The sequence below is a fragment of the Mixophyes fleayi genome, chromosome 5 (assembly GCF_038048845.1).
Source record: "Mixophyes fleayi isolate aMixFle1 chromosome 5, aMixFle1.hap1, whole genome shotgun sequence".
Taxonomy (NCBI): Eukaryota; Metazoa; Chordata; class Amphibia; order Anura; family Limnodynastidae; genus Mixophyes; species Mixophyes fleayi.
Window position 1 is genome coordinate 118079779 of NC_134406.1, and position 27009 is coordinate 118106787.

Here is a 27009-nt window from a genome sequence, read left to right on the forward strand (position 1 = left end):
GCAGTCCAGATGACTGATGGAGTAAACGCAGGATATCTAGATGGGAGGCCCCATATGTTAATTTAATAAAACAAACATAACAACTGGACATCACTCACCTGTTACACACTGACATGTCCCCTGCTGCGGCTGCCTACCAACTTTTCTCACATATGGCCGCTAGCTATTCTCACCCCTATTCTGCACCCTGGTTTTTTTGTGGCTCTCTCTTTCCACCTCCCTCCTTTTTCTGTAGACCTCTTTCTGCTCCCCCTTTATTCTGTAGCCCTCTTTCTGCTCCCCCTTTATTCTGTAGCCCTCTTTCTGCTCCCCCTTTATTCTGTAGCCTTCTTTCTGTTCCCCCTCTATTCTGTAGCCCTCTTTTTGCTCCCCCTCTATTCTGTAGCCCTCTTTCTGCTCCCCCTTTATTCTGTAGCCTTCTTTCTGCTCCCCCTTTATTCTGTAGCCTTCTTTCTGCTCGCCCTTTATTCTGTAGCCTTCTTTCTGCTCCCCCTTTATTCTGTAGCCTTCTTTCTGCTCCCCCTCTATTCTGTAGCCTTCTTTCTGCTCTCCCTTTATTCTGTAGCCTTCTTTCTGCTCGCCCTTTGTTTTTCTGTAGCCCTCTTCTACTTTCGCCCCTTCCCGCTTTCTGTAGTCAGTATTACTTACCTTCTTTGCATACTTCTTTTCACTCTTCTTAGTTCAATCGCTGCTCCTCCCGCTGCCCTGCTTCCGGCCGACGGAAGCAGGACACACACACACACACACACACACACACACACATGCGGTGCTGCACTGTAGCAGCACCGCAGAGAAAAAAAAAAGTAAAAAAAAAGGTGCCGGAACGCCGTTCCCAGCGTTCAATGGGAAAAAAAGCACTGTATATGTATATATATATATATATATATATATATATATATATATATATATATATATATATATATACACATATAGTGGCAAATAGGCCTATTTGCCATACCTTTCCTGCATAGGGAAAAGTGAGGTCCCAGGGAATCTTCAGAGAATTGCTGCATACAGTGTTAAATCCTTGCAGAGTCAGTGTCTTAGTCTGCACACAGGCAGATGGTGTAATGAGGTAATTAGACCAAAGGGCGGAGACTTGTGTATTTAATCCTGAATAGTGCACTTGTTAGGGGTGACTGATGCTGAACTAGTTGGCCAGCTATGAGAGAGCTGACCTATGTTTAGTTAGCATTAGGGTCACTAGGAGGTGTAAACAAAGGGTATTGCTTGCTGGTGTCATCCTAACAAGAAGTGTTACCGTTTATTGTGATGCAAACAATAAATGTTCATTTGATTTACAACAAGAAGTTGTCGGTGTACTGATGTCTGCAGGGTGCCTGTGGCACAAGAAGGGTGCTCTAGTAACAAGTAGGGATGAGCGCGCTCGGATTTCTGAAATCCGAGCCCACCCGAACGTTGCGGATCCGAGTCGGATCCGAGACAGATCCGGGTATTGGCGCCAAATTCAAAAGTGAAACTGAGGCTCTGACTCATAATCCCGTTGTCGGATCTCGCGATACTCGGATCCTATAAATTCCCCGCTAGTCGCCGCCATCTTCACTCGGGCATTGATCAGGGTAGAGGGAGGGTGTGTTAGGTGGTCCTCTGTGCTGTTTAGTGCTGTGCTGTTTAGTGCTGTGCTGTTTAGTGCTGTGCTGTTTAGTGCTGTGCTGTGCTGTGCTGTGTTCTGCAGTATCAGTCCAGTGGTGCTGTGTGCTGTGCTCTGTCCTTCTGAGGTCAGTGGTGCTGCTGGGTCCTGTGCTGTGTCCTGTTCAGTCCAGTGGTGCTGTGTCCTGTGCTCTGTGCTTCTAAGGGCATAGTTATTTCCCCAATATTCCCCTGTGTTTAAAAAAATAAAAAAAAGTTTTTTTTATAAAATACCAAAAACTACTTTAATATTTTTTAATTACCACAAAATTTTCACAACCAATCCTGCAGTATAAGCCCATTGGTACTGCAATATTACCAAGTTCACACATTCAGCAGTAAAAGTCCAGTGGTACTGCAATATTACAAAGTTTACACATTCTGCAGTATCAGTCCAGTGGTGCTGTGTCCTGTGCTCTGTCCTGCTGAGTTCCGTAGTGCTGCTGGGTCCTGTGCCGTGTCCTGTTCAGTCCAGTGGTGCTGTGTCCTGTGCTCTGTGCTTCTAAGGGCATAGTTATTTCCCCATTATTCCCAAGTTTGTAAAAAATAAAAAAAAAGTAAAAAAAAATAAAAAATTAAAAAAAAAAAAAAATATATAATAATTATAACCAAATTTGCAAAACCAATCCAGCATTATAAGTCCATTGGTACTGCAATATTACCAAGTTCACACATTCAGCAGTAAAAGTCCAGTGGTACTGCAATATTACAAAGTTTACACATTCTGCAGTATCAGTCCAGTGGTGCTGTGTCCTGTGCTCTGTCCTGCTGAGTTCCGTAGTGCTGCTGGGTCCTGTGCCGTGTCCTGTTCAGTCCAGTGGTGCTGTGTCCTGTGCTCTGTGCTTCTAAGGGCATAGTTATTTCCCCATTATTCCCAAGTTTGTAAAAAATAAAAAAAAAGTAAAAAAAAATAAAAAATTAAAAAAAAAAAAAAAATATATAATAATTATAACCAAATTTGCAAAACCAATCCAGCATTATAAGTCCATTGGTACTGCAATATTACCAAGTTCACACATTCTGCAGTATCTTGTGCTACATATAATGGAGACCAAAAATTTGGAGGATAAAGTAGGGAAAGATCAAGACCCACTTCCTCCTAATGCTGAAGCTGCTGCCACTAGTCATGACATAGACGATGAAATGCCATCAACGTCGTCTTCCAAGCCCGATGCCCAATCTCGTAGTACCGGGCATGTAAAATCCAAAAAGCCCAAGTTAAGAAAAAGTAGCAAAAAGAGAAACTTAAAATCATCTGAGGAGAAACGTAAAGTTGCCAATATGCCATTTACGACACGGAGTGGCAAGGAACGGCTTAGGCCCTGGCCCGTGTTCATGACTAGTGGTTCAGCTTCACCCACGGATCTTAGCCCTCCTCCTCCTCCCCCCCCCTACAAAAAATTGAAGAGAGTTATGCTGTCAGCAACAAAACAGCAAACAACTCTGCCTTCTAAAGAGAAATTATCACAAATCCCCAAGGCGAGTCCAAGCGTGTTGGTGGTTGTCAAGCCTGACCTTCCCATCACTGTACGGGAAGAGGTGGCTCGGGAGGAGGCTATTGATGATGTAGCTGGCGCTGTGGAGGAACTTGATGATGAGGATGGTGATGTGGTTATTGTAAATGAGGCACCAGGGGGGGAAACAGCTGATGTCCATGGGATGAAAAAGCCCATCGTCATGCCTGGTCAGAAGACCAAAAAATGCACCTCTTCGGTCTGGAGTTATTTTTATCCAAATCCAGACAACCAATGTATGGCAATATGTAGCTTATGTAAAGCTCAAATAAGCAGGGGTAAGGATCTTGCCCACCTAGGAACATCCTCCCTTATACGTCACCTGAATAACCTTCATAGTTCAGTGGTTAGTTCAGGAACTGGGGCTAGGACCCTCATCGGTACAGGGACACCTAAATCCCGTGGTCCAGTTGGATACACACCAGCAACACCCTCCTCGTCAACTTCCTCCACAATCTCCATCAGATTCAGTCCTGCAGCCCAAGTCACCAGCCAGACTGAGTCCTCCTCAATACGGGATTCATCCGAGGAATCCTGCAGCGGTACGCCTACTACTGCCACTGCTGCTGTTGCTGCTGTTAGTCGGTCATCTTCCCAGAGGGGAAGTCGTAAGACCGCTAAGTCTTTCACCAAACAATTGACCGTCCAACAGTCGTTTGCCATGACCACCAAATACGATAGTAGTCACCCTATTGCAAAGCGTATAACTGCGGCTGTAACTGCAATGTTGGTGTTAGACGTGCGCCCGGTGTCCGCCATCAGTGGAGTGGGATTTAGAGGGTTGATGGAGGTATTGTGTCCCCGGTACCAAATCCCCTCGAGATTCCACTTCACTAGGCAGGCGATACCAAAAATGTACAGAGAAGTACGATCAAGTGTCCTCAGTGCTCTTAAAAATGCGGTTGTACCCACTGTCCACTTAACCACGGACATGTGGACAAGTGGTTCTGGGCAAACGAAGGACTATATGACTGTGACAGCCCACTGGGTAGATGCATCCCCTTCCGCAGCAACAGCAACAGCTGCATCAGTAGCAGCATCTACAAAATGGCTGCTCATGCAAAGGCAGGCAACATTGTGCATTACAGGCTTTAATAAGAGGCACAACGCTGCCAACATATTAGAGAAAATGAGGGAAATTATCTCCCAGTGGCTTACCCCACTTAGACTCTCATGGGGATTTGTGGTGTCAGACAATGCCAGTAACATTGTGCGGGCATTAAATATGGGCAATTTCCAGCACGTCCCATGTTTTGCCCACACCATTAATTTGGTGGTGCAGCATTACCTCAAGAGTGACAGGGGTGTGCAGGAGATGCTTGCGGTGGCCCGCAAAATTGCTGGACACTTTCGGCATTCAGCCAGTGCCTACCGCAGACTAGAGGCACATCAGAAAAGCTTGAACCTGCCCTGCCATCACCTCAAACAAGAGGTTGTGACGCGCTGGAACTCCACCCTCTATATGCTGCAGAGGATGGAGGAGCAGCAAAAGGCCATTCAGGCCTACACAGCCACCTACGACATAGGCAAAGGAGTGGGGATGCGCCTGAGTCAAGCGCAGTGGAGACTGATTTCCGTGTTGTGCAAGGTTCTGCAGCCATTTGAACTTGCCACACGAGAAGTCAGTTCCGACACTGCCAGCTTGAGTCAGGTCATTCCCCTGATCAGGCTGTTGCAGAAGCAGCTGGAGAAAGTGAGGGAGGAGCTGGTAAGCCATTGCGATTACACCAAGCATGTAGCTCTTGTGGATGTAGCCCTTCGTACGCTTTGCCAGGATCCGAGGGTGGTCACTCTTTTAAAGTCAGAGGAATACATTCTGGCCACCGTGCTCGATCCTCGGTTTAAAGCGTATGTTTTGTCTCTGTTTCCGGCGGACACAAGTCTACAGCGGTGCAAAGACCTGCTGGTCAGGAGATTGTCCTCTGAAGAGGACCGTGACATGCCAACAGCTCCACCCTCATTTTCTTCCACATCTATGGCTGCGAGGAAAAAGCTCAGTTTTCCCAAAAGAGGCACTGGCGGGGATGCTGATAACATCTGGTCCGGACTGAAGGACCTGCCAACCATTGCAGACATGTCTACTCTCGCTGCATTGGATGCTGTCACAATAGAAAAAATTGTGGATGATTACTTTGCTGACACCATCCAAGTAGACATGTCAGACAGTCCATATTGTTACTGGCAGGAAAAAAAGGCAGTTTGGAAGCCCCTGTACAAACTGGCTCTATTTTACCTGAGTTGTCCCCCCTCCAGTGTGTACTCGGAAAGAGTTTTTAGTGCAGCGGGGAACCTGGTCAGTGAGCGGCGAAGGAGGTTGCTTCCTCACAACGTTGAAAAAATGATGTTTATAAAAATGAATAATCAATTCCTCAATGAAGTACAGCACTGCCCTCCAGATACTACAGAGGGACCTGTGGTTGTGGAGTCCAGCGGGGACGAATTGATAATGTGTGATGAGGAGGAAGTACACACTGTAGGGGGAGAGGAATCAGAGGTTGAGGATGAGGACGACATCTTGCCTCAGTAGAGCCTGTTTAGTCTGTACAGGGAGAGATGAATAGCTTTTTTGGTGTGGGGGCCCAAACAAACCAATCATTTCAGTCAAAGTTGTTTGGTAGGCCCTGTCGCTGAAATGATTGGTTTGTTAAAGTGTGCATGTCCTATTTCAACAGCAGACCTCTCAACTGCAGCTCATCCCTCCTCTGCGGGGATAATGTCTCCTGTGCTCTGACACGTCACTCTGTGTACTCTCAGCCTCAGGATCTGACACTACAGCTACCATGCCTCTTGTAGCAGCCCTCACTCCAGGGCCTCTTCCATGTGCAGTGTCCCCCTCTCTCTTGGGTTCACTATAGTGGCATGGAGTTCTCCCCCTCATCCAGGGCACACATTCCTTGCCCTGGCTCAGTCACCACGCTCAGACTTCCAGGCAATGCTGGGGGAGCCTGGGAGCTTCCACCCCAGGTCCCCAGCTACAACTCTCCTCTCCTGTGTCTTCTCTCTCTTTCTGACACTTGAAAGATCGTGCCTTTAAATGAAAAAGTCAGTCTTGATTGCACGACTATGTGCAAGTGCAACAGGGACATTTTTTTGGGTTTACAAAGTCAAACAGTAACACTACGACCCTGTCTGTCTGGGGTCTGTCAATGACGAATTGTCTGGAGCATGTTTTGAGGAGGTATTGTGGCCCCGGTATCAAATTGGGTACCGGGGCCACCCCACTATGCAGTCCAGATACTTGTTTGGTGGAATTCCGACACGTGGAGGGTTTTTTAATTATATTGTGGCCTCGGTACCAAATTGTGTACCGGGGCCACCACACTACGCAGTCAAGATACTTGTTTGGTGCAATTCAGACCAGTTGAGAGTTTTATTATTATATTGTGTGGACCACTCTATCTATACCACACTACAACTCTATACCACTCTATTTCCTACTTTAATTCTATTTAATTCTATTTCCTACTTTAATTCTATTACTAATTAATTACCATAAAGAGGAACCAAAAAAACCAATTTTACCAAAAGTATAATATGACTTAGACTTACAAACACTACACTTGAAAGATCGTGCCTTTAAATGAAAAAGTCAGTCTTGATTGCACGACTATGTGCAAGTGCAACAGGGACATTTTTTTGGGTTTACAAAGTCAAACAGTAACACTACGACCCTGTCTGTCTGGGGTCTGTCAATGACGAATTGTCTGGAGCATGTTTTGAGGAGGTATTGTGGCCCCGGTATCAAATTGGGTACCGGGGCCACCCCACTATGCAGTCCAGATACTTGTTTGGTGGAATTCCGACACGTGGAGGGTTTTTTAATTATATTGTGGCCTCGGTACCAAATTGTGTACCGGGGCCACCACACTACGCAGTCAAGATACTTGTTTGGTGCAATTCAGACCAGTTGAGGGTTTTATTATTATATTGTGTGGACCACTCTATCTATACCACACTACAACTCTATACCACTCTATTTCCTACTTTAATTCTATTTAATTCTATTTCCTACTTTAATTCTATTACTAATTAATTACCATAAAGAGGAACCAAAAAAACCAATTTTACCAAAAGTATAATATGACTTAGACTTACAAACACTACACTTGAAAGATCGTGCCTTTAAATGAAAAAGTAAGTCTTCATTGCACGACTATGTGCAACAGGGACAGTTTTTTTCTTTACAAAGTCAACTAATAACACTTGGACCCTGTCTGTCTTTAACATACTTAATGGGATCTCAATGACGAATTGTCTGTAGCATGTTTGGAGGAGGTATTGTGGCCCCGGTATCAAGTTGGGTACCGGGGCCACCCCACTACGCAGTCCAGATACTTGTTTGGTGGAATTCTGACACGTGGAGGGTGTATTTATTTTATTGTGGCCCCGGTATCAAGTTGGGTACCGGGGCCACCCCACTACGCAGTCCAGATACTTGTTTGGTGGAATTCTGACACGTGGAGGGTGTATTTATTTTATTGTGGCCCCGGTATCAAGTTGGGTACCGGGGCCACCCCACTACGCAGTCCAGATACTTGTTTGGTGGAATTCTGACACGTGGAGGGTGTATTTATTTTATTGTGGCCCCGGTATCAAGTTGGGTACCGGGGCCACCCCACTACGCAGTCCAGATACTTGTTTGGTGGAATTCTGACACGTGGAGGGTGTATTTATTTTATTGTGGCCCCGGTACCAAATTGTGTACCGGGGCCACCACACTACGCAGTCAAGATAGATAGATGCGTATCATAGATAAAGTACATTCAGTGGTGTGGGGCAAATTGAAAAATATTCAAAATGCACTGACATTATCAAAAACAAGAGGTTGTCACACGCTAAAACTCCAACATGTATATGATGGAGAGGATGGAGGAGCAGCCGTATGTGTAGTGTAATGCAGACCTGTTGAAGGTTTTTTATATATTTTATTGTGGTGCCCAGTGCCCACTCCTCTACGCAGTCCAGGTACATTTATTGGTGCGAATCAAACAAGTTGATGGTTTTCTTATTATATATATTGTGGTGACCCACTCCTCTACGCAGTCCAGGTACATTTATTGGTGCGAATCAAACAAGTTGATGGTTTTCTTATTATATATATTGTGGTGACCCACTCCTCTACGCAGTCCAGGTACATTTATTGGTGCGATTCATAAAAGTTCAGGGTTTTTAAGATATTGTGGTGACCCACTCCTCTACGCAGTCCAGGTACATTTATTGGTGCGATTCATAAAAGTTCAGGGTTTTTAATATATTGTGGTGACCCACTCCTCTACGCAGTCCAGGTACATTTATTGGTGCGAATCAAACAAGTTGATGGTTTTCTTATTATATATATTGTGGTGACCCACTCCTCTACGCAGTCCAGGTACATTTATTGGTGCGATTCATAAAAGTTCAGGGTTTTTAAGATATTGTGGTGACCCACTCCTCTACGCAGTCCAGGTACATTTATTGGTGCGAATCAAACAAGTTGATGGTTTTCTTATTATATATATTGTGGTGACCCACTCCTCTACGCAGTCCAGGTACATTTATTGGTGCGATTCATAAAAGTTCAGGGTTTTTAATATATTGTGGTGACCCACTCCTCTACGCAGTCCAGGTACATTTATTGGTGCGAATCAAACCAGTTGATGGTTTTCTTATTATATATATTGTGGTGACCCACTCCTCTACGCAGTCCAGGTACATTTATTGGTGCGATTCATAAAAGTTCAGGGTTTTTAATATATTGTGGTGACCCACTCCTCTACGCAGTCCAGGTACAATTATTGGTGCGAATCATAAAAGTTCAGGGTTTTTAATATATATTGTGGTGACCCACTCCTCTACGCAGTCCAGGTACAATTATTGGTGCGAATCATAAAAGTTCAGGGTTTTTAAGATATTGTGGTGACCCACTCCTCTACGCAGTCCAGGTACAATTATTGGTGCGAATCATAAAAGTTCAGGGTTTTTAAGATACTGTGGTGACCCACTCCTCTACGCAGTCCAGGTACAATTATTGGTGCGAATCATAAAAGTTCAGGGTTTTTAAGATATTGTGGTGACCCACTCCTCTACGCAGTCCAGGTACAATTATTGGTGCGAATCATAAAAGTTCAGGGTTTTTAAGATATTGTGGTGACCCACTCCTCTACGCAGTCCAGGTACAATTATTGGTGCGAATCATAAAAGTTCAGGGTTTTTAAGATATTGTGGTGACCCACTCCTCTACGCAGTCCAGGTACATTTATTGGTGCGAATCATAAAAGTTCAGGGTTTTTAAGATATTGTGGTGACCCACTCCTCTACGCAGTCCAGGTACATTTATTGGTGCGATTCATAAAAGTTCAGGGTTTTTAATATATATTGTGGTGACCCACTCCTCTACGCAGTCCAGAAAGATACCTTGTTGCAACGTTTTGGACTAATAACTATATTGTGAGGTGTTCACAATACACTGTAAATTAGTGGAAATGCTTGTTATTGAATGTTATTGAGGTTAATAATAGCCTAGGAGTGAAAATAAGCCCAAAAACTTGATTTTTAAACTTTTTATGTTTTTTTCAAAAAAAATCCGAATCCAATACCTTAAATCCGAACCGAGACCTTTCGTCAAGTGTGTTGCGAGACAAATCCGAACCTCAAAAATAACGAAAATCCGGATCCAAAACACAAAACACGAGACCTCAAAAGTCGCCGGTGCACATCCCTAGTAACAAGTGATGTCAGAAGATGTCAATGGTGCTACAAGAAGGGAACGCTTGTTACAAGTGGTGTCATCATGGGATCGCCAAGGACAGCCAATGCACAGCTGTCCACCCAACCTCCAGACGCAAAAGATGGTGAGTGGAAAATTGTCTGCCACTGTCACACACCAAACTGTGTATTTAGCTGTCTGTTACAGAGAAGAAATTGCTGGATTGCTGAGAAAGCAAATACTTTTTTCTATGGACAGAAATATATGAGAAATGTTACTGAAACTGTGCAGTGTCTGTTATTTTGCAAAAGAAACCAAAAGTTTTAAAAATTGCTGGGCATTGTAGTGCCACAACTTTTTTGTTTCCTGAACTGTGAATTCTGTGTGGTCCTCAGAAGTCTGCTGTTCACCTGTGTATGCAGGATAAAGCACCTGTTTGTCCTTCTAATTACCTGTGGAAAGTGCTGGAAGTGAAAAGTTTGATATTTAAAAACTGCAAATGAAAACAAAAGTAATTGTTGCTATCTGTTAGGAACCCCTCTAGCCGGTACAGCACAACCCGGAGTCTGCTCTGCCAGTCAGGTGTTCACTGGAGCCTCTAGTGGTGGGGACAGACTTGGCCGCAGACTAGCAGAGGGTCGTGAAGTGCGTACCGGCTGGGGAGAACCCAGAAAAGCGGAGTGAAGTCCAGGCAAGGATCAAGGGCCGGCAGCAGACAGCGAATGAATAGACAAGCCAAGGTCAGAGGTCACAGGCACGGTGGCAAGGTCAAGATACAGGCAAGAAAGGTCAGGGCCTTGCGCAAACAGGCAGGGTCCAAATCCAAGCAAGAGGGTCATACACGGGAAATCCATTAGAGTGTCCACGGGACAGGGACAGAAACCAGGGCAAGTACTAGGATCAAGCAGGTCAGCAGGACTGTGGCAGAAAAGCTATAACCGGCAGTGAGGCTGCAGACCCTACTGCCTTAAGTACAAAAGGCCACCAATCAGATCCTAGCTCTGAATCATGCACTGCCCCTATAGTGATTACTTTAATCAGCCCACAGGCTGACCTGTCACACATGCGCTCGGCTACTCAGCCTGCTGGAGTGCCTACAGTCTATTTTCGGCGTCCAGTCGTTGCCCTGGCCTAAAATACCGGAAGTGGCGTCCCGGTCCTCATAGCGACGGCCGGGACGTCGAAAGGAGGTAATGTATGTCGCGGCGGTGCCCGAGGCCGCCGTGACTGTCTAACACTATCATAAATTTTATTACTCCAGCCAAGATGGGCAAGAAAAAGAATAAAATGTATCAGAAAGACAGTGTGCAAACATGTGTGACTGAAATTGATTCCCAGCAGGGTGAATTTGAAAAATTGCATGGCTGTTTGCAGAATGGAAAAGAAGTTGAAGAATCTCATGCTCTCTGTGCAAGCCTGGTGTTACCTGGGTCAGACTGCGGCCAGGAAGCAATATGATTGTTTGGAGAAAACTTTTGTAGAAGATTATGTAGGCATGGCAAAGTATGATCGCATGAAGAGGACTTTTAGAGAACAAATCTCTTGGATGGAGAAAGAGATGAGGGACTCAAAGCAGCATTGTGCTGAAAAGGTGAAAATCCAAGAAGCTATTTCTGAGTCCCTGAGAAGTGAATTACAAAAGTTGTTTGCAGTAGAAGCTCTTAAAGACATAGTAGTAGAAAAAGACCAAGAGATTGCTGCGCTGAAAGTAGAGCTTGTCAAGGCTCAGCCCGAGGTCACTCCCAGCACTGTTCAGCCTGAGGTCACTCCCAGCACTGTTCAGCCTGAGGTCACTCCCAGCACTGTTCAGCCTGAGGTCACTCCCAGCACTGTTCAGCCTGAGGTCACTCCCAGCACTGTTCAGCCCGAGGTCACTCCCAGCACTGTTCAGCCCGAGGTCACTCCCAGCACTGTTCAGCCCGAGGTCACTCCCAGCACTGTTCAGCCTGAGGTCACTCCCAGCACTGTTCAGCCTGAGGTCACTCCCAGCACTGTTCAGCCTGAGGTTACTCCCAGCATTGTTCAGCCTGAGGTCACTCCCAGTACTGTTCAGCCCGAGGTCACTCCCAGCACTGTTTAGCCTGTGGTACCACATGGTGCTGTCTGGTCCGTGGTACTACACGGCGCTGTCTGGTCCGTGGAACCTCACGGCGCTGTCCGGACAGTGGAACCTCATGGCGCTGTCCGGTCAGTGGAACCTCACGGTGCTGTCCGGTCAGTGGAACCTCGCGGTGCTGTCCGGTCAGTGGATCCTCACGGAGCTGTCCGGTCAGGGATGCTTTGTGGTGTCGCTATTGCTCAAGGTCCAGCTGTGAAGTTGTGGAACAGAAGGTGTTTCAGGTGTGGACAGCTGGGACACCTTACAGCTGATTGCAACAAACCCCATAAAAAGGATCGGAAAGCGGTTCGCTGTGAGTGGGTCCGAATGGACATGTTGGCAACTGAAACACTGGTCGGAAAGCCCAGTCTTAACGGATCTGCCAGGGAACTCACAGCATCTTGCTTTCCCGGAATGCTGTCCTGGGGACACTGTAAAACTGCCACAAAATTGTCACAGTTTTGGCAAGCCTGGACAGACCAAATTGACAGTGGTTGGCATTTCAGATGTGCCCGTCTCACCTGCTGGTAAGCGAATAGATAGGATGGTCTAAGTATTCAGAGTTCTTTAGTGTGACAAACTTGGCACAAGACCAAAGCAATGATGGAACTTTACAACATGTGTATAAATTGGTTAATAATGTTGATGCTTTTGTGGTACCTGTCAACTCGGCAGGCTGTATGCCAATGTATGTTGTAAAAAATTTTTTTTTTATTTCGTATTGCTACTGTGAAGGGAAGGAGAGTAGAACAGTTAGTGGTTCCAAAAGTTCATGTACCCCTAGTGTTGGAGACTGCACACACACAGGTGGGTAGCGGACACTTGCAGGAAGGGAGAACAAGGGAACATGTTCTGGGCAGGTTTTATTGGCCCGAGGTCTACTTAGCCATGAAGAGGTTCTGTAGGACTTGTGAGGTGTGCAAGAGAACCTACCCCAGCGTTACGGTACAGCCACAATTGGAAGATGCTCACAAATATCCTTTTGAAAACGTAAGGGGCCATGAGTGGAAACAGAGAGAGGACAGGCTGTTTAGGAACAGTGTTCTCAGTTTAAAAGAAGATAAGGTCCCCGTTAGGGCACTGATAGGCATGGTGGAGAGGACTCTTGAACTGATAAAAGAAACTCTCTTTCACAGAGATGTGGTGTACGCGTCACCAAGGTTAGCGATGCTAAGGGGAAGGGTATGTGGCAAAGAATCATATTTGTCACACCTTTCCTGCATAGGAACAAGTGAGGTCCCGAGGAATCTTCAGAGAACGGCTGAATACAGGATTGAATCCTTGCAGAGTCAGACTCCTAGCCTGCACACACAGGTGGTATAATGAAGTGATTAGACCAAAGTGAGGAGACTTGTGTATTTAATCCTGAATTGTGCATTTGTTAGGGTTGACTGATGCTGAACTACTTGGCCAGCTATGAGAGAGCTGAACTATGTTTAGTTAGCTTTAGGGTCACTAGGAGGTTGATCTTTACTGGTCACTGTAGTTCCTGCCAAGAACATTTCACCCCTCTATAAAAGTCACTGAACTAACAGCCTTCTCTTACAGCCATGAATAAGCCACACCTGTATGGAAACCTTTGATTCTATATTCTTGGTGACCCTCATTTTCCCAGGTGTTTCCATCTTTTCTCCACGACATGAATATACATATAATTAATAGACTGCTGAATTGAATTAAAACACTCCACTTCAGTACACTTTTGTTTTCCAATTTACTAGTTTTTAGATAGCATACAATGAAAATGAAAGAAGGTTATTTTCAGTAGTTAAAAAAAGATGTAACAAATATCACAAATCTGTTTCCAGCTACACGTCTTTATGTTTTAAAATATATATGCAAAATTTGTTGTAAATGTACATTGGCTTTAGTCTCATTTTAACTAATTATATTGTGTACAGTTTGCTCTTTGGAGACACACTTCCCAGACAAGCATAACAGAGCAAGAGATTTAAACCAAGGTGAAAGCATAACCAAATTATAATTGTCAGTGTCCAACAAAATTAAACAAAATAATTAAAATCCAACATTATAAGAGCAGAATTGTTAGTGATTAATAAGACAAAACAAAAGAGAGAAACAGGCAGGGCTCATGGTTGCTCCATAGACTTCGTCACAAAGAGACATCATGGGAGTAAACCATGAATGAGCGCCATAAGGAGAATAAGAAAAGGAAGTGCTAATTAAAGAGAATGGAGTAGACATTACTGACAACAATGCAGAAAAGAAGCAGTCAAGATAACCCAGGATTCAAAGAGAACAAAAACAACATTGGTCCTCATATAGAGTTAATTAAGCATACATCAATTATTGTGGAATAACCACTGTTTTCCATACTGTACACATGTACCAAAATGCATCTATATGGGTTGGGTACATTATTCCAACAACAATGTAACCGACAACGACTATATAGACAAAGAAATCCAGATTATTAGAAGAGTAACAATAATAAAATGCAGACTTACATGAAAACACACAAATTGAGAAGATACAGCATCCCGACACTTGAGTTGTACATCATCAAACAGGGCGACATGGACATTTTGAAAATTAAAGTGGCAGTGCCAGGACCCGGCAACTCTACCATTTAATCTAACCCTTAGATTTTACATTTTTCTGTTGTAAAGAGATGTATAGTGTCGGACTGGGGAATGAAGGGCCCACCGGGGGACTGCAACACTAGGAGCCCACCAGAGGGGGTGTGGCTAGCCATCATAGTGGCGAGACCAGACACTAGAGTGGGAGTGGTCATCCTATGAAGGACAGCTAGCACCATAGTGTAATATATAAAGAATGCAGTGTGTATATAAAGAGTACACAGTCTTGACCAGCCCCTTAGATTGAGCAGAACAGTCACCAAAAATCGGGATTGTCTTACTAGAATCAGAACATTTGACACACTGTCCTACCTGTTCTTGTCACTTTCACCTCCTGTGGCTGCTGGTTTCTTTAGTTGCGGTTTGATTCTGAAATGATGGAGGCCCGATTTTAAAAAAAAAGAAATGGGTACATTTTGAAAATTCCAACCAGCCCTGGCGTTAAATCAATAGGACCCACGATTATTAGTTAAGCCTTCTTCCAGCCCCCACAATAAAATAATAGTATTCCCATTTAATAAATAAACCTATTTCCCTCCTCCAAAAAGCCCCAGCAATAAATTAATAGCATTTATGTATACCTATTTCCCACAACCGTCACTGCCACTAAATAATTCATATTCACATTTAATAAATAGACCTAATGCTCCTCAAACTCAGCTCCATATTCAATTAATAGCCCCCAACACACTCCAGCATTAAATTAAATGTCCTGTTACCCCATCTTAATTTAATAGGCCCCACTATTAAATTAAGTAGCCCACCAATAAATTAAATTGCCCCACCATCACCCCACAAACAAAATACCACCCATTAAATAATTAGCTTACACCTAAACTCCACCAGTAAATTAATAGCCTACCTCCCACCCATGTACTATTAAGACCACCCCACTCCTTTCCCTCATATCACACATTATATTAAAAAAAAAAAACACTCCCTTACACATTATAGCAGCCCATCTTCCTTTCATTCACAAAGTATAGCGGGTCCCTCTCCCATTTCATTATCACAGTATAGCAGGCCAGGCCCCCCTCCCCTGTCACTCACACAGTATAGCAGGCCCCCATCACTCACACAGTATAGCAGGCCCCCAGTACCTCCCTCGCCACTCACATACTATAGCAGGCCCCCCTCCCTCCCCTGTCACGCACACAGTATAGCAATCCTCCCTCCCCTGTCACTCACACAAATAGCAACCCCCCTTTCACTAGCACAAATAGCAGCCCCCCCTCCCCTGTCACTAGCACAAATAGCAGGGCCCCCTCACCTGTCACTCATATAAATAGCAGGGCCACCGCTCCCCTGTCACTCACATAAATAGCAGTTCCCCCCTCCCCTGTCACTCACACAAATAGCAACCCCCCTTTCACTAGCACAAATAGCAGCCCCCCCTCCCCTGTCACTAGCACAAATAGCAGGGCCCCCTCACCTGTCACTCATATAAATAGCAGGGCCGCCGCTCCCCTGTCACTCACCTAAATAGCAGTTCCCCCCTCCCCTGTCACTCACACAAATAGCAAGGCCCCCATCCCCTGTCACTCACACAAATAGCAGGGCCCCTTTCCATTCACACCTACCTTATTGCTGCAGCGCTGGAGACTCCTCTCTGCCTCTCTCTGTGCTCAGATGCTTGCTGTGTGATCAAAAGCAAAACAGGAAGTAGTGTGTGTTCCATGGTGGAATGCACACTACTTCCTGTTTTCTGTTTAGCGAAATTGACTGATCCCTGAAGATGGGCCAGCCACCCACTGCCACACTGAACCACCCCCCCCCCCCCCGTGCTCGGCACCCGACCCCCGGCCACAATTGTCACCCATAGAGGACACAGGAATCGCTTTTAAACTCCGACCCACCACAGAAGAGGGCGGAGCTATCTGCCATCAGGGCCTACCTATGGATTCCCCGGCAACCCAGTCCGACGCTAGAGATGTATGTTTATATACTCTACCAAGAAGTTGCGGAAAACAACAAAAGAGCTGAATTACAATTATTACTATTGATAGCCTATTTCTCCAAGGTAATTATGAAAACAGGAGCTAGACTATAAAACTATAAACTATCATTCTAATACCATAGTTGCCTACTCTCCTGGAAGGTCCGGGAGACCCCTAAATTTGTGGGAGTCCTCCCGGACTCCCAGGAGAGCAGGGCAACCTCCCAGATTCTGGCCCTTCACTAGATAAGTGGTGGGCCTTATGACGTAATTCATGTGTCATCATGTCCCCGCCCCTCTGCCATAATAATTTTTGCATCTGGGGCTGGATCCTAAGAAGGCAGCAGAAAATTTTAGGCTGATCCAGCACTTATCTTACCCGGCAGGGGTATCGGTTGCCGATGCGCTGGACAGTAGAAATGTTCGGTTCAATATCAATCCTTTGTCAGGGCTGTAAAAATGGTCAAAAAGCATGGAAAAGGGGCCCTCATGGCAAAATTAGACATACAGTCTGCCTTTTAAATGTTGACAGCTTTAGGTTGATGGGTTTTTCAATCTGATGGAAATTATTTCAAAGACAAGGGTTTGCCTATGGCCTGTTCAGTATCGGGTGCATTCTTTAAAGCCTTTATCTTATTATAGCAGTGGTATTTTTGAATCAAGCACAGGATGCAAATAAGCGGTGCATGATTTTTGGTGGCACGGCTAATGGGGTCAGATCAGTGTAAGAATTGGCCACGTGAGTTGGAGACTGTGCTTAAGTATTTTGAGTAGTGGAGCTCTAGGATCAGCCAGGTCAGGGGCAGGCATTAATAGGGTATAAAGTGAAACCTGTTTATTACCTCCCATAGTCGGACGCACGCCTGTTTCCAGCTTCAACGGTTGGGCCAATACTGGCAGCGTGCCAGGTTTATTGGAGGGTGATTTATGCCAAGGGAGCTGGTCTCCGGAGGGTGTTGTTGCGGTGCCTACATGGAAGTAGGCAGAACACGCCCTATTTTTCCAGAGGTACCTGGAAAAGGTGGTAATATTTTTCTAGAGAGAACACCAGGCAGTATCGCCCTGGGTAGACGGCCATATGCCTGGTTCCAGCTTCAATGGTTGGGCCAATACCAGCGGCGTGCCAGGTTTCAGCATTTGGAGGGTGATTAATGCCAAGGGACTGGTCTCAAGAGGACGTTGTTGCGGTGTCTACATGGTAGTAGGCAGAACACGCCACATTTTTTTCCAGATGGAACTGGAAAAGGTGATATATTTTATTAGCCTTGCACGCCGCTTGTCTGCCAAGTTTAGAAGTGTTTAATAAAGCTGTGACCGAAATAATTTTGCCAAATACTTGTCTCAGAGTCTTTCTTTAATAGCTCACTGCGTGGGTCGCCGGTTAGTCGACCTATGTCCCTTAAAGGAATCGCAGGCGCAGCAATAGCGCCGAAGAGGAATAAGGGAGGATGGTCGCTAGGCGGCCCGATGCAAGTGACATGAAGAAAGGCGGGAGCAGACAACGAAGTCCGTCCTATTTTGTTACAGCTGAGCAGTGCAGGTAGCCACTCAGGGAAAGGAGGGGGCAGGGGGCAAGACAAGAGGCAGGACAAGGTGAGAGTAGTTGAAGGAGAGGGGGAAGGAAGCTTATTATACATACACTTCTGGGCAGCACGGTGGCTTAGTGGTTAGCACTTCTGCCTCACAGCACTGGGGTCATGAGTTCAATTCCCGACCATGGCCTCATCTGTGAGGAGTTTGTATGTTCTCCCGTGTTTGCGTGGGTTTGCTCCGGGTATTACGGTTTCTTTCCACACTCCAAAAAACATATCGGTAGGTTAATTGGCTGCTAACAAATTGACCCTAGTCTGTGTGTCTGTCTGTGTGTGTGTATATTAGGGATTTTAGACTGTAAGCCCCAATGGGACAGGAACTGATGTGAGTGAGTTCTCTGTACAGCGCTGCAGAATTAGTGGCGCTATATAAATAAATGATGATGATGATGATAATAGGCCAGAAATTATTGTGTCCATTTAGGGGGAGGCAAAGAGCCAGATCTCCTGGGTTCAATCTTGCCAAAGTTGACAAGTATGTCTAATACATATTACTTTCATAAAAAAAAAGGAAATCTACAAGCTCAGGCAAAAATAAAGAACAGTCATTTAGAGAGACATTTCCTGTTTACCAGGGGTCACATGGCATTTTTCTTCCCATAGAAGCACTTGATTTTTGGCTCCAGAGAGGTGACAGAGATAGAGCCACAACTTATGCTTTCAATGGGATGCCTTAAGCACCTTCTAAGCACACTTTACACAGGAAAGGGCATTTACAGGTGCATTTCTACCAATGTGCTTAGAAACATTCAAATATAAATGTAATAAATACAATCTTGATGTCTGCTCACTCTTGTTTATTTACAACATAAAAAAGCCTCCGACCAAGTAATGTTTTAGGACAAAAATATATATATTTTGAAATTAATCAATGATGGGAAAGTGAAATATTCTATACTGTACTGTATGATAACAGGCCAGGGCCCCTGACTTGTGTCGAAGTCAGCAAATTGGATAAAGTCATTTCAATTAAAGTCTTGCAAACTTGGTTGTCTTTGGTTGAAAAGATGCGTACGGTACGCATCGACGTACAAGGGCACGCTACGGCGTGAAAGTGCGTACGCATCCACTACACGTGGCAGCAACAGTAATCGGTCTTTTACCATACATTCGCACAAACACGCATACTTATAAAATAGTACACATTAATGGTAGTTGCAACACATAGTCAGTTATGTCGAAATATAGTAGTATTTATATGTTATATCAGAGTTACATGCATATTAGTGAAATACACGGAACGGGTTAAAGGAATAACATCATGAGTGGTATCATAATGAACCTTGTTACATATCCTACTGTTTGGTTCACTCTGCGAGGGAATCGCAGAGTGCATACGCAAGTTATAAATGATAGGGAATTATGAACTACTTAAGACTAAGGAATCCTGGCGGGAAGAGCAGAGCATACCCCCTGCAGAGATGACCCCCTCCTTTGGATTCCTTAGGATGAACCAGCCAATGATTGACGACCCCTTGGACATTCCTGAGACCCGGACCAATAGATGCAAGCTATACCATCTTCATTGTATTACTGTATTTGATTGTGTATATAAGCAGCAGCTTGTGATCCAGAGGGCAGACATCTTGTCCCCAGACTTCAGGATTGAATGACTGCACTGGATCCAGAGCGCCTGCGATAAGTAACGGCTGTATTTACTATTACTTCGCTTGAGCATATATATATTCTATTATTTGCGAATAAATCTCTGTGCTTTGGAAACACAACTCGAGGTTTGACAATCGTTATTGGTTAGCGACAATACGCACATAACACTTGTCTCACTTCTTCAGAAATGACATAAGGGCATGAAATAGGCAGAAGAGTCCAAACAGAAATAGAGATCATAACATGTAGCTATCGTGCAAAACAATAACGCTAAAACGGCAACAAGTCAATAACATGTAGGGCCAGCAATGGAAAGTCAATAATTCAGGGAGCAGCACTGGCCTTTGGTTTTTGTTTTACATAAGTAAATGTTAACACTGAGTACAATGGACCTCTTTGGAAATCTAAAAAAAATAGTATTTATGAATTTATGCAAAATGAGTTAAATGCCTATAAATATGGATCTTTATATTCACATTTTTTGTGTTATAGCAGCTCTATTTTAAATTAAATAACAGTATAATTACCACATTTATATTCTAATTGCCCTAAAATTAGACTAATTAAAAGTGTAAAATCCAATCATTGGGTAATAAGAGTTGGAAACCATACGACAAAGGGCATAAACCCCATCACAGCTAAGGGGGACCCACTTTCCCTGTCAATGCTCCATGTGTATATGTGGCCTTTTCACTTTTGTGTGGATACACCGTGGCCCTAACAATCTTTGCTATGATGTCCACTGATGTCTGCTTAAACCCCTGCATACAATTGACATTTTGTTACAAATGTTCAATATTTTGTTTTTAATTCCTAAGTCTAAATTCTTAGCACATTTCTAAGTCTATAAAATAACAAATAATACCCATGGCATCTGTACAATTAAAAGAAAATGCTTTCTACCCATCCAAGAATGTATGATAAAAACTTTTTTTTTTATCTGTCAAAGGAGAATATTTTTAGATGTGGATTATGATTTCTAGTAGCAAACATTAGAGATAAAATATACTTACTTTGGCAATACCAAAATTTGCACAACGAAGATACAGAAGAATATAAGGCACGCACAAGTCACATAATATTTGAAGGCTGGAAGTGTAGTTGCCCTGTACTGAGGAATAAATAACAATATATTAATTTTATCTTTGGTCGCTCTATGTGAACACACACAATACACTACACTACTCTACACTAGAACATATCATCATAAGTGTTATTCGTGAGTTGCAGACATAAAAAACATTTTCTATGCTTGAGAAATCTATTGTTTCCTGATATTGAGAAGAAATGTTTGAATTCTTGAACTGGTTTGCAGACCTCAAAATTATTTGCAGTACGATTGTGGTTTTTCAGCTGGTTCATTGTCGATTTGAGTGCCATTGCCAAATTCACGGTTTGAAGTTCAAGATTGCAGTTAAAACAAGATATTTAAATAAACTGTAACATTTTACCCAACTGAGTTAAAATGACTGCATTTTAAAATATTTTTAAAAATATTTTAGTTGAACGGTAATCATTACTGTGTTCAAGCTTGAAGTTCTAGTTTGCCATTTGCATGGAAAACTGTTAGAAATACTATGCAATGTAACTATTTTAGCTTGAATATGCTCAAACCTGTTGCCTTGCTCAAATTTAGCTATTTCTTTTTAGCCTATCTAAAGTCAGTTATTATTGAAAATTTTCAAACTTTAGAGCAAATGCAACAAACCGGTTTGAGAGCTGCTTTATAACAAATTTGAGCTTCTCTACTATTTATCTCTTATAGTTAAAGGTAAAACATATCAAATAAGGTGCTACAAGAGACAGGTAAATGTGTGGTCAACGGCCAAAATGTTTTGGCAATTAAATCAGTCAATTTTGACTAATTTTAATAAAAAATGATAGTTAAATGGATTCTTCTTTTTTTCATGATACAGTACATTTCACTTATATCACGTTTAGCTTAGTTTTGGGGATAGTTCTTACCAAGGCATTGTTTGTGTGGCAACACTGCAGCTATTTTCTGCAATTATATTAAATGTCCATTACAGTCCACTAGTGAATCTGAGCAAGATCAATAAAGGAAAGAACATTTTTTATCAAAGGAACAAAAGACCAGTGTTAATATTACTTAGACATTTGAACACAATTCTATCTATCTATCTATCTATCTATCTATCTATCTATCTATCTACCTATCTATCTATCTATCTATCTATCTGTCTGTCTGTCTGTCAGTCTATCTTTCTAAGAAATATCACCTGAATTTTGAATTGTATCAGTTACATGACAGTTTAAGTGCACAATATGAATTCAAAAATAAAAATGTTTTGATCAAAACATTAAAATAGTCACAACCCATTGTTAAGAGTCCTCATTTTTGCAAGTCTCTGCACTCATAAGTACAATGATTCCGAATACGGGTATATTTTGTGTCGAAGTCAGCAAATTGGATAAAGTCATTTCAATTAAAATCGAGCAAACTTGGTTGTCTTTGTTTGAAAAGATGTGTACGGTACGCTACGGCGTGAAAGGGCACGCTACGGCGTGGAAGGGCGTACGCAGCTGCAACACGTGGCAACAACAGTATTTAGTCTTTTACATACATTCGCACAAACACGCACACTTGTAAAATAGTACACAATAATGGTAGTTACAGCGCATAGTTATTTATGTCGAAATATAGTAGAGTTTATGTGTAATATTATAAGTTATATGCATATCAGTAAAACATATGGTACAAGTTGAAGGAATCATGTCATGCGTGGTATCATACTAATCCCCTTCACATTTGCGACTGTCCGGTTCACTCTGCGAAGGGATCGCAGAGTGCATACGCAAGTAATTAATGTTAAGGAATTATGGACTATTATGATTACAAATCTTGGCGGGAAGATCAGAACCCATCTCCTGGAGAGATGACCCCCTCCTTTGGATTCCTGAGCTTAAACTAGCCTATGATCTGCAACCCCCTGGACCCTCCTGATGCCTGGACCAATAGAAGCCGGCCACACCTTTGCATTGTTTTACTGTATCTCTGTTTGCATATAAGCAGCAGCTCCTCATCTAGTGTTTAGTCACCTAGACCACAGACTTCAGGATGAATGACTGTACACTGGATCCAGAGCGCCTGCGATAAGTAATGGCTGTACTTACTATTATTTCGCTTTAATATATTCTGCTACTTTTTGAAAATAAATCTTTTTGCGTTGGAAACACAAATCGAGATTCGACAATTGTTATTGGATAGCGACAAAACGCTCATAACAATTTGGGGCTCGTGAGTTTGGAGGTTTCATTGCCGGACGATACGCAAGACCAATGGATTTCGGTTCCGCAACAAAGGGTGGAGAAGCGTCATATACGGTTAAGAACGCAATGTGTTCAAAACCTAAATTTTACTCTGTGTTGTGAAATCGAATGTCCGTTTTTGCATTATCTAAGGTACGCTAACTGAACCTAGGGACAAAAGAGAAAACTGTTTCTTTTTACTGTCATTGTGCGTTTTAACTGTATTGTATTGCTTAGCATATGTGTAACTTCCTGCTTTGCGTACGTGAACTTCCGGTAGATTTGCCACGTGGTTAAACAATCGTTTTGATAGTTGTTATACATGCATAGTATAATCACTTGTGAAAGCTTCGGAAACGTTATTACTATTGTTGGGAACTTTTGATTTTCTGCGCAGAAAAGGTGCATGTTGTGTGATTTTGTGACGTAGATACACTGTTTTATAGTTGAGTGAGCTCAGTTGCTGTCTGACGAGGCAGGTTGCCCAACTGAAGGACGGTATACGGGGCAGGTATACCGAGTGCGAAAACTGGGTTTTCGAGAAACGCCACCAATAGATCGCAAGGTTTACTGATAATTAGTATTAGTGAGCGGTGCGATCTAACCGCACAGTAAAAACAACCGTGAGTGTAAAATTGGAAGTGCGTGGAGAAATTATATTGGAAAGGCTGAGCGATTGTATCGACTTAGTGCTTCCAGTGATAATAGACTTAACAGAAATTTGTGATTGCCGGGCTATCAAAGAACTATTTCTGTGTTAGGGATTCTCGTTTGGAACGAGAAGAAGCGAGTGAACGCGGCTATTTGGAAATACGTTCACCGGGCATTAGAGATCTCTAGCGGTGATTGTAGCAAAAGAGTTGAAATTGTTTGCTGGAAAGAACAGAATATTGCGGTATATCTGTGTTCCACAATAAAAAGGTAGTGTTTCTCTGGAAAGAACAGAGCATTGCGGTGTATCTGTGTTCCACATAGAAGGTATTGTTGAACATGGGTGCTAAGCATACGCTAGAGATGGCCAGTGTACTGCCTAAGGAAGGGCCTATTGGTTCAGCGAGGTTTCTTATGTATAAGAAATATGGTGAATACGCAACGGTTTATTGCGACACGTGGGTCAAGATGACCAAAGAGTGTGTTAGGCCTTTCCCAAAAATAGGAAGTTTTAATTCGGAGGTACTAAATAATGTAAAAGATAAAGTGTGGTTGATTAAATCAACGAAAAAGAGAAATAGACATAATGATTGTTTAAAATTTTGGCAAATGGAAGGTAACACGTGGCAGAGCAGCGAATGCACAGCGGAAGTAGGCGTGGCTAAAAGCGCGTGCATGGCGGAAGTAGCCGTTAAGAAGTGTGGCGAACTCAGCGCAAGCGCGCCCCCGCCACCCTATGTGGCGGGAGGGGTAAGTACAGCCATTATTAAAAATGAAAAAAAGAAAATTGCTAAGTTATATCCTGTTTTAAGTCAGTTTAAATCAAGTGTATCAGAAGATGAAGATGAACCCACTGTAATTTCAGCTAATGCTCATGCTGTTAATATGCTAGAGGTTCAGCGTAAGTATGGAAAGGGAGCAATGGCTGAGATAGGTGCGAGTAGCTTGACCACTAGGAGAGACATTATTCAAAGTACTGAAGTGGCTAACCCTGAAGATAGTGAACCAGTGGGTACGTATCCAGTCCGCACAATATAAGTTCCCAATGGGAAGATGGATAAGGATGGTGTAGATCCTTTAAGAAATGTTACAATGCATTGTCCTTGGACTAGATCAGAATTACGTTCCAATAGGACTGAATTCCCAGATCCTAGAAAAGAGTTGGCTAAGTGTCAGAAGTTTGTTAAAGACTTAGGAAATGCACACGAACCAACCTATAAGGATTGGCGTGTAGTGTTGAAGGCGTGTCTTCCTCCCAATACTAACGTACAACAATTCATTAAAGATTGTTCGTTGGAGGAAGACGACACCTTGACAGATGAGATTAATCAAGAGAATATAGAACAGATTGTCAAACATTTAGCCATCTATTTTCCAGTAGTAGCGAATTGGAGTAAAATTTTCACCATCAAAAAGAAAGATAGTGAAACAGCATCAGATTACTTCCCTAGAGCTCTAACAGCGATAGCATGGTTCACTGGGATATCAAACATAGATGAGGACCCACATCACAGAGAGGTAGCTGTAGGGGTATTAATTGACGGCCTTAGAGAAAATTTAAAGACAAGGGTACAAACCAAATTACCTAATTGGAGAGGCATCACAGTAGATTCTCTTAGGGAGTCTGCTGTGGAGCATGACAAAAACCTTTTTAAAAAAAAGTGAAGAGAAAAGTGATAAGTTAATGACGGTAAGTATACAGGCTTTAAAGGGAATGCATACATGACCACCAGCATACAACCCACATAATAAGAAACATAGAATAATCAGGTGTTTCAATTGTAATGAAGAAGGACATTTCGCAAAAGATTGTAAAAAAGAAAGACAGTATACACATAAGGGTGGTGTCACTCACCGGACTGTGAGTGCTACTTCTAAGGTAGCTAGGAACCGTGTCCGTCCATTATTATGAGGTACTGCGCATGTGCAGTCCCTTTTAACCTTCAGTTCTGTTCCTTTAACTTAATTGGCTGATCAGGCAACACTCCCTATATTAAGCACCTGTGGTCAATACCACGGGGCCTGATCTTGGAGTCTCATTCCTCATGAGTCTCTGAAGGTGTTCCAGTGCCTGCTCGTGTGTTCAGCTGATGCTGATTCCTGTTTGCCGTTTGTGGTTTCCAGACCACTACTACTCCTCGTGTTCCTAGTGACTTCAGCAGCTGATTCCTATCCGCTGCCTCCGTATATCTACAGTTACAAATTACTGCAAACTCTCCTGTGCTTCATCGTGACTCCAGCAGCTGATTCCTATCCGCTGCCTCCGTATATCTACAGTTACAGATTACTGCAAACTCTCCTGTGTTTCATCGTGACTCCAGCAGCTGATTCCTATCCGCTGCCTCCGTGTGTCTGACAAGTTACAGATCTCTCCAACTCTCCTGTGTTACATCGCTACTGTTCCAGCTGATTCCTGTTAGCTACTTCAGCGTGTCTACAGAGTCCTGCTCGTCTCAGCGCTCCAGTCTGCATTCTACCTGCCGTCATCTGACCCGCTGCCTACTGCTTCTACAGTGTGTCCATTCGTGTCAACTTGCCTGTTAAGCATCGAGTCTACACTCCTCGGCTTCCAGCTCTGCTACATCGCTTCAGCTCTCCCGTGGTCTCCTGCTGTTCAATTCGATATACTACTGCTTCCTGAGTATTTTGTCGTCCTTGCTGGCCTACCTACAGTGCGCTGCACCTACCTGCCGCTTCCATTCTGCAAGGACTTCTCATCTCGTCAGTTCCCTGCCGCTCAGGTATCCCTGCAGCTATCTCTAACAGCCTGCTCATCTGAACCACGGTATGCATACTTCTCATTGACTGTGCTGGTGTATTGCATATCCATCTGGACTGAGTTGTTCTTCTCCGGAGTTTCCATCCTCTGAGACTATTGCTATTATTGACTGTGTTTCCTTTTGCTGGACTATTCTAGTGACTTTGTTTATCTGTGCAGTGCTGTTCATTCATTATTATTATTGTGTGCAGTTCAACGTGGGATCAAGTTCAGTGTACCCGTGTAGTCTCTGCATTGCATTTATCTCCTCGTGTCCTTCCTCACATATACATTCAGTGGTACAACTTGCTAGAGGCAGACCACTGATTCCTGTTTCCCTGTGTCACCAGTTGCATATATCCTCTCACATAAGCAGTTGTACAACTTGCTACACGCAGACCACTGACTTCCCCGTTACCTTCACCTGGATTCCATTCCTTCACTACAGACAGCGGTACAACTTGCTATACGCAGACCGCTGACTTCCACCTCCTTATTATTCCTGGACATTCTTCTCACTATAGCAGTGGTACAACTTGCCGTGCGCAGACCACTGACTACCCTCACGTGTCCTTGTCCATCCAGATCCTCGTGTTCAGTTACTTATTGTTTACCAGTGCTGCTAGTCATAGACTTTCTGAGCATTC

At 43.5% G+C, this 27009-nt stretch overlaps 1 protein-coding gene across 1 annotated transcript in view; it reads right to left on the bottom strand.

Annotated features, from left to right (window-relative positions):
* The window catches only part of ADCY2 (adenylate cyclase 2), a 1242889-nt gene that overhangs the window by 324798 nt on the left and 891082 nt on the right, over nt 1-27009 (bottom strand). The window contains exon 14 of the mRNA XM_075212755.1: nt 20697-20794. Coding sequence (XP_075068856.1) covers nt 20697-20794 — 98 coding nt within the window. The remainder of the gene's footprint in view (nt 1-20696; nt 20795-27009) is intronic.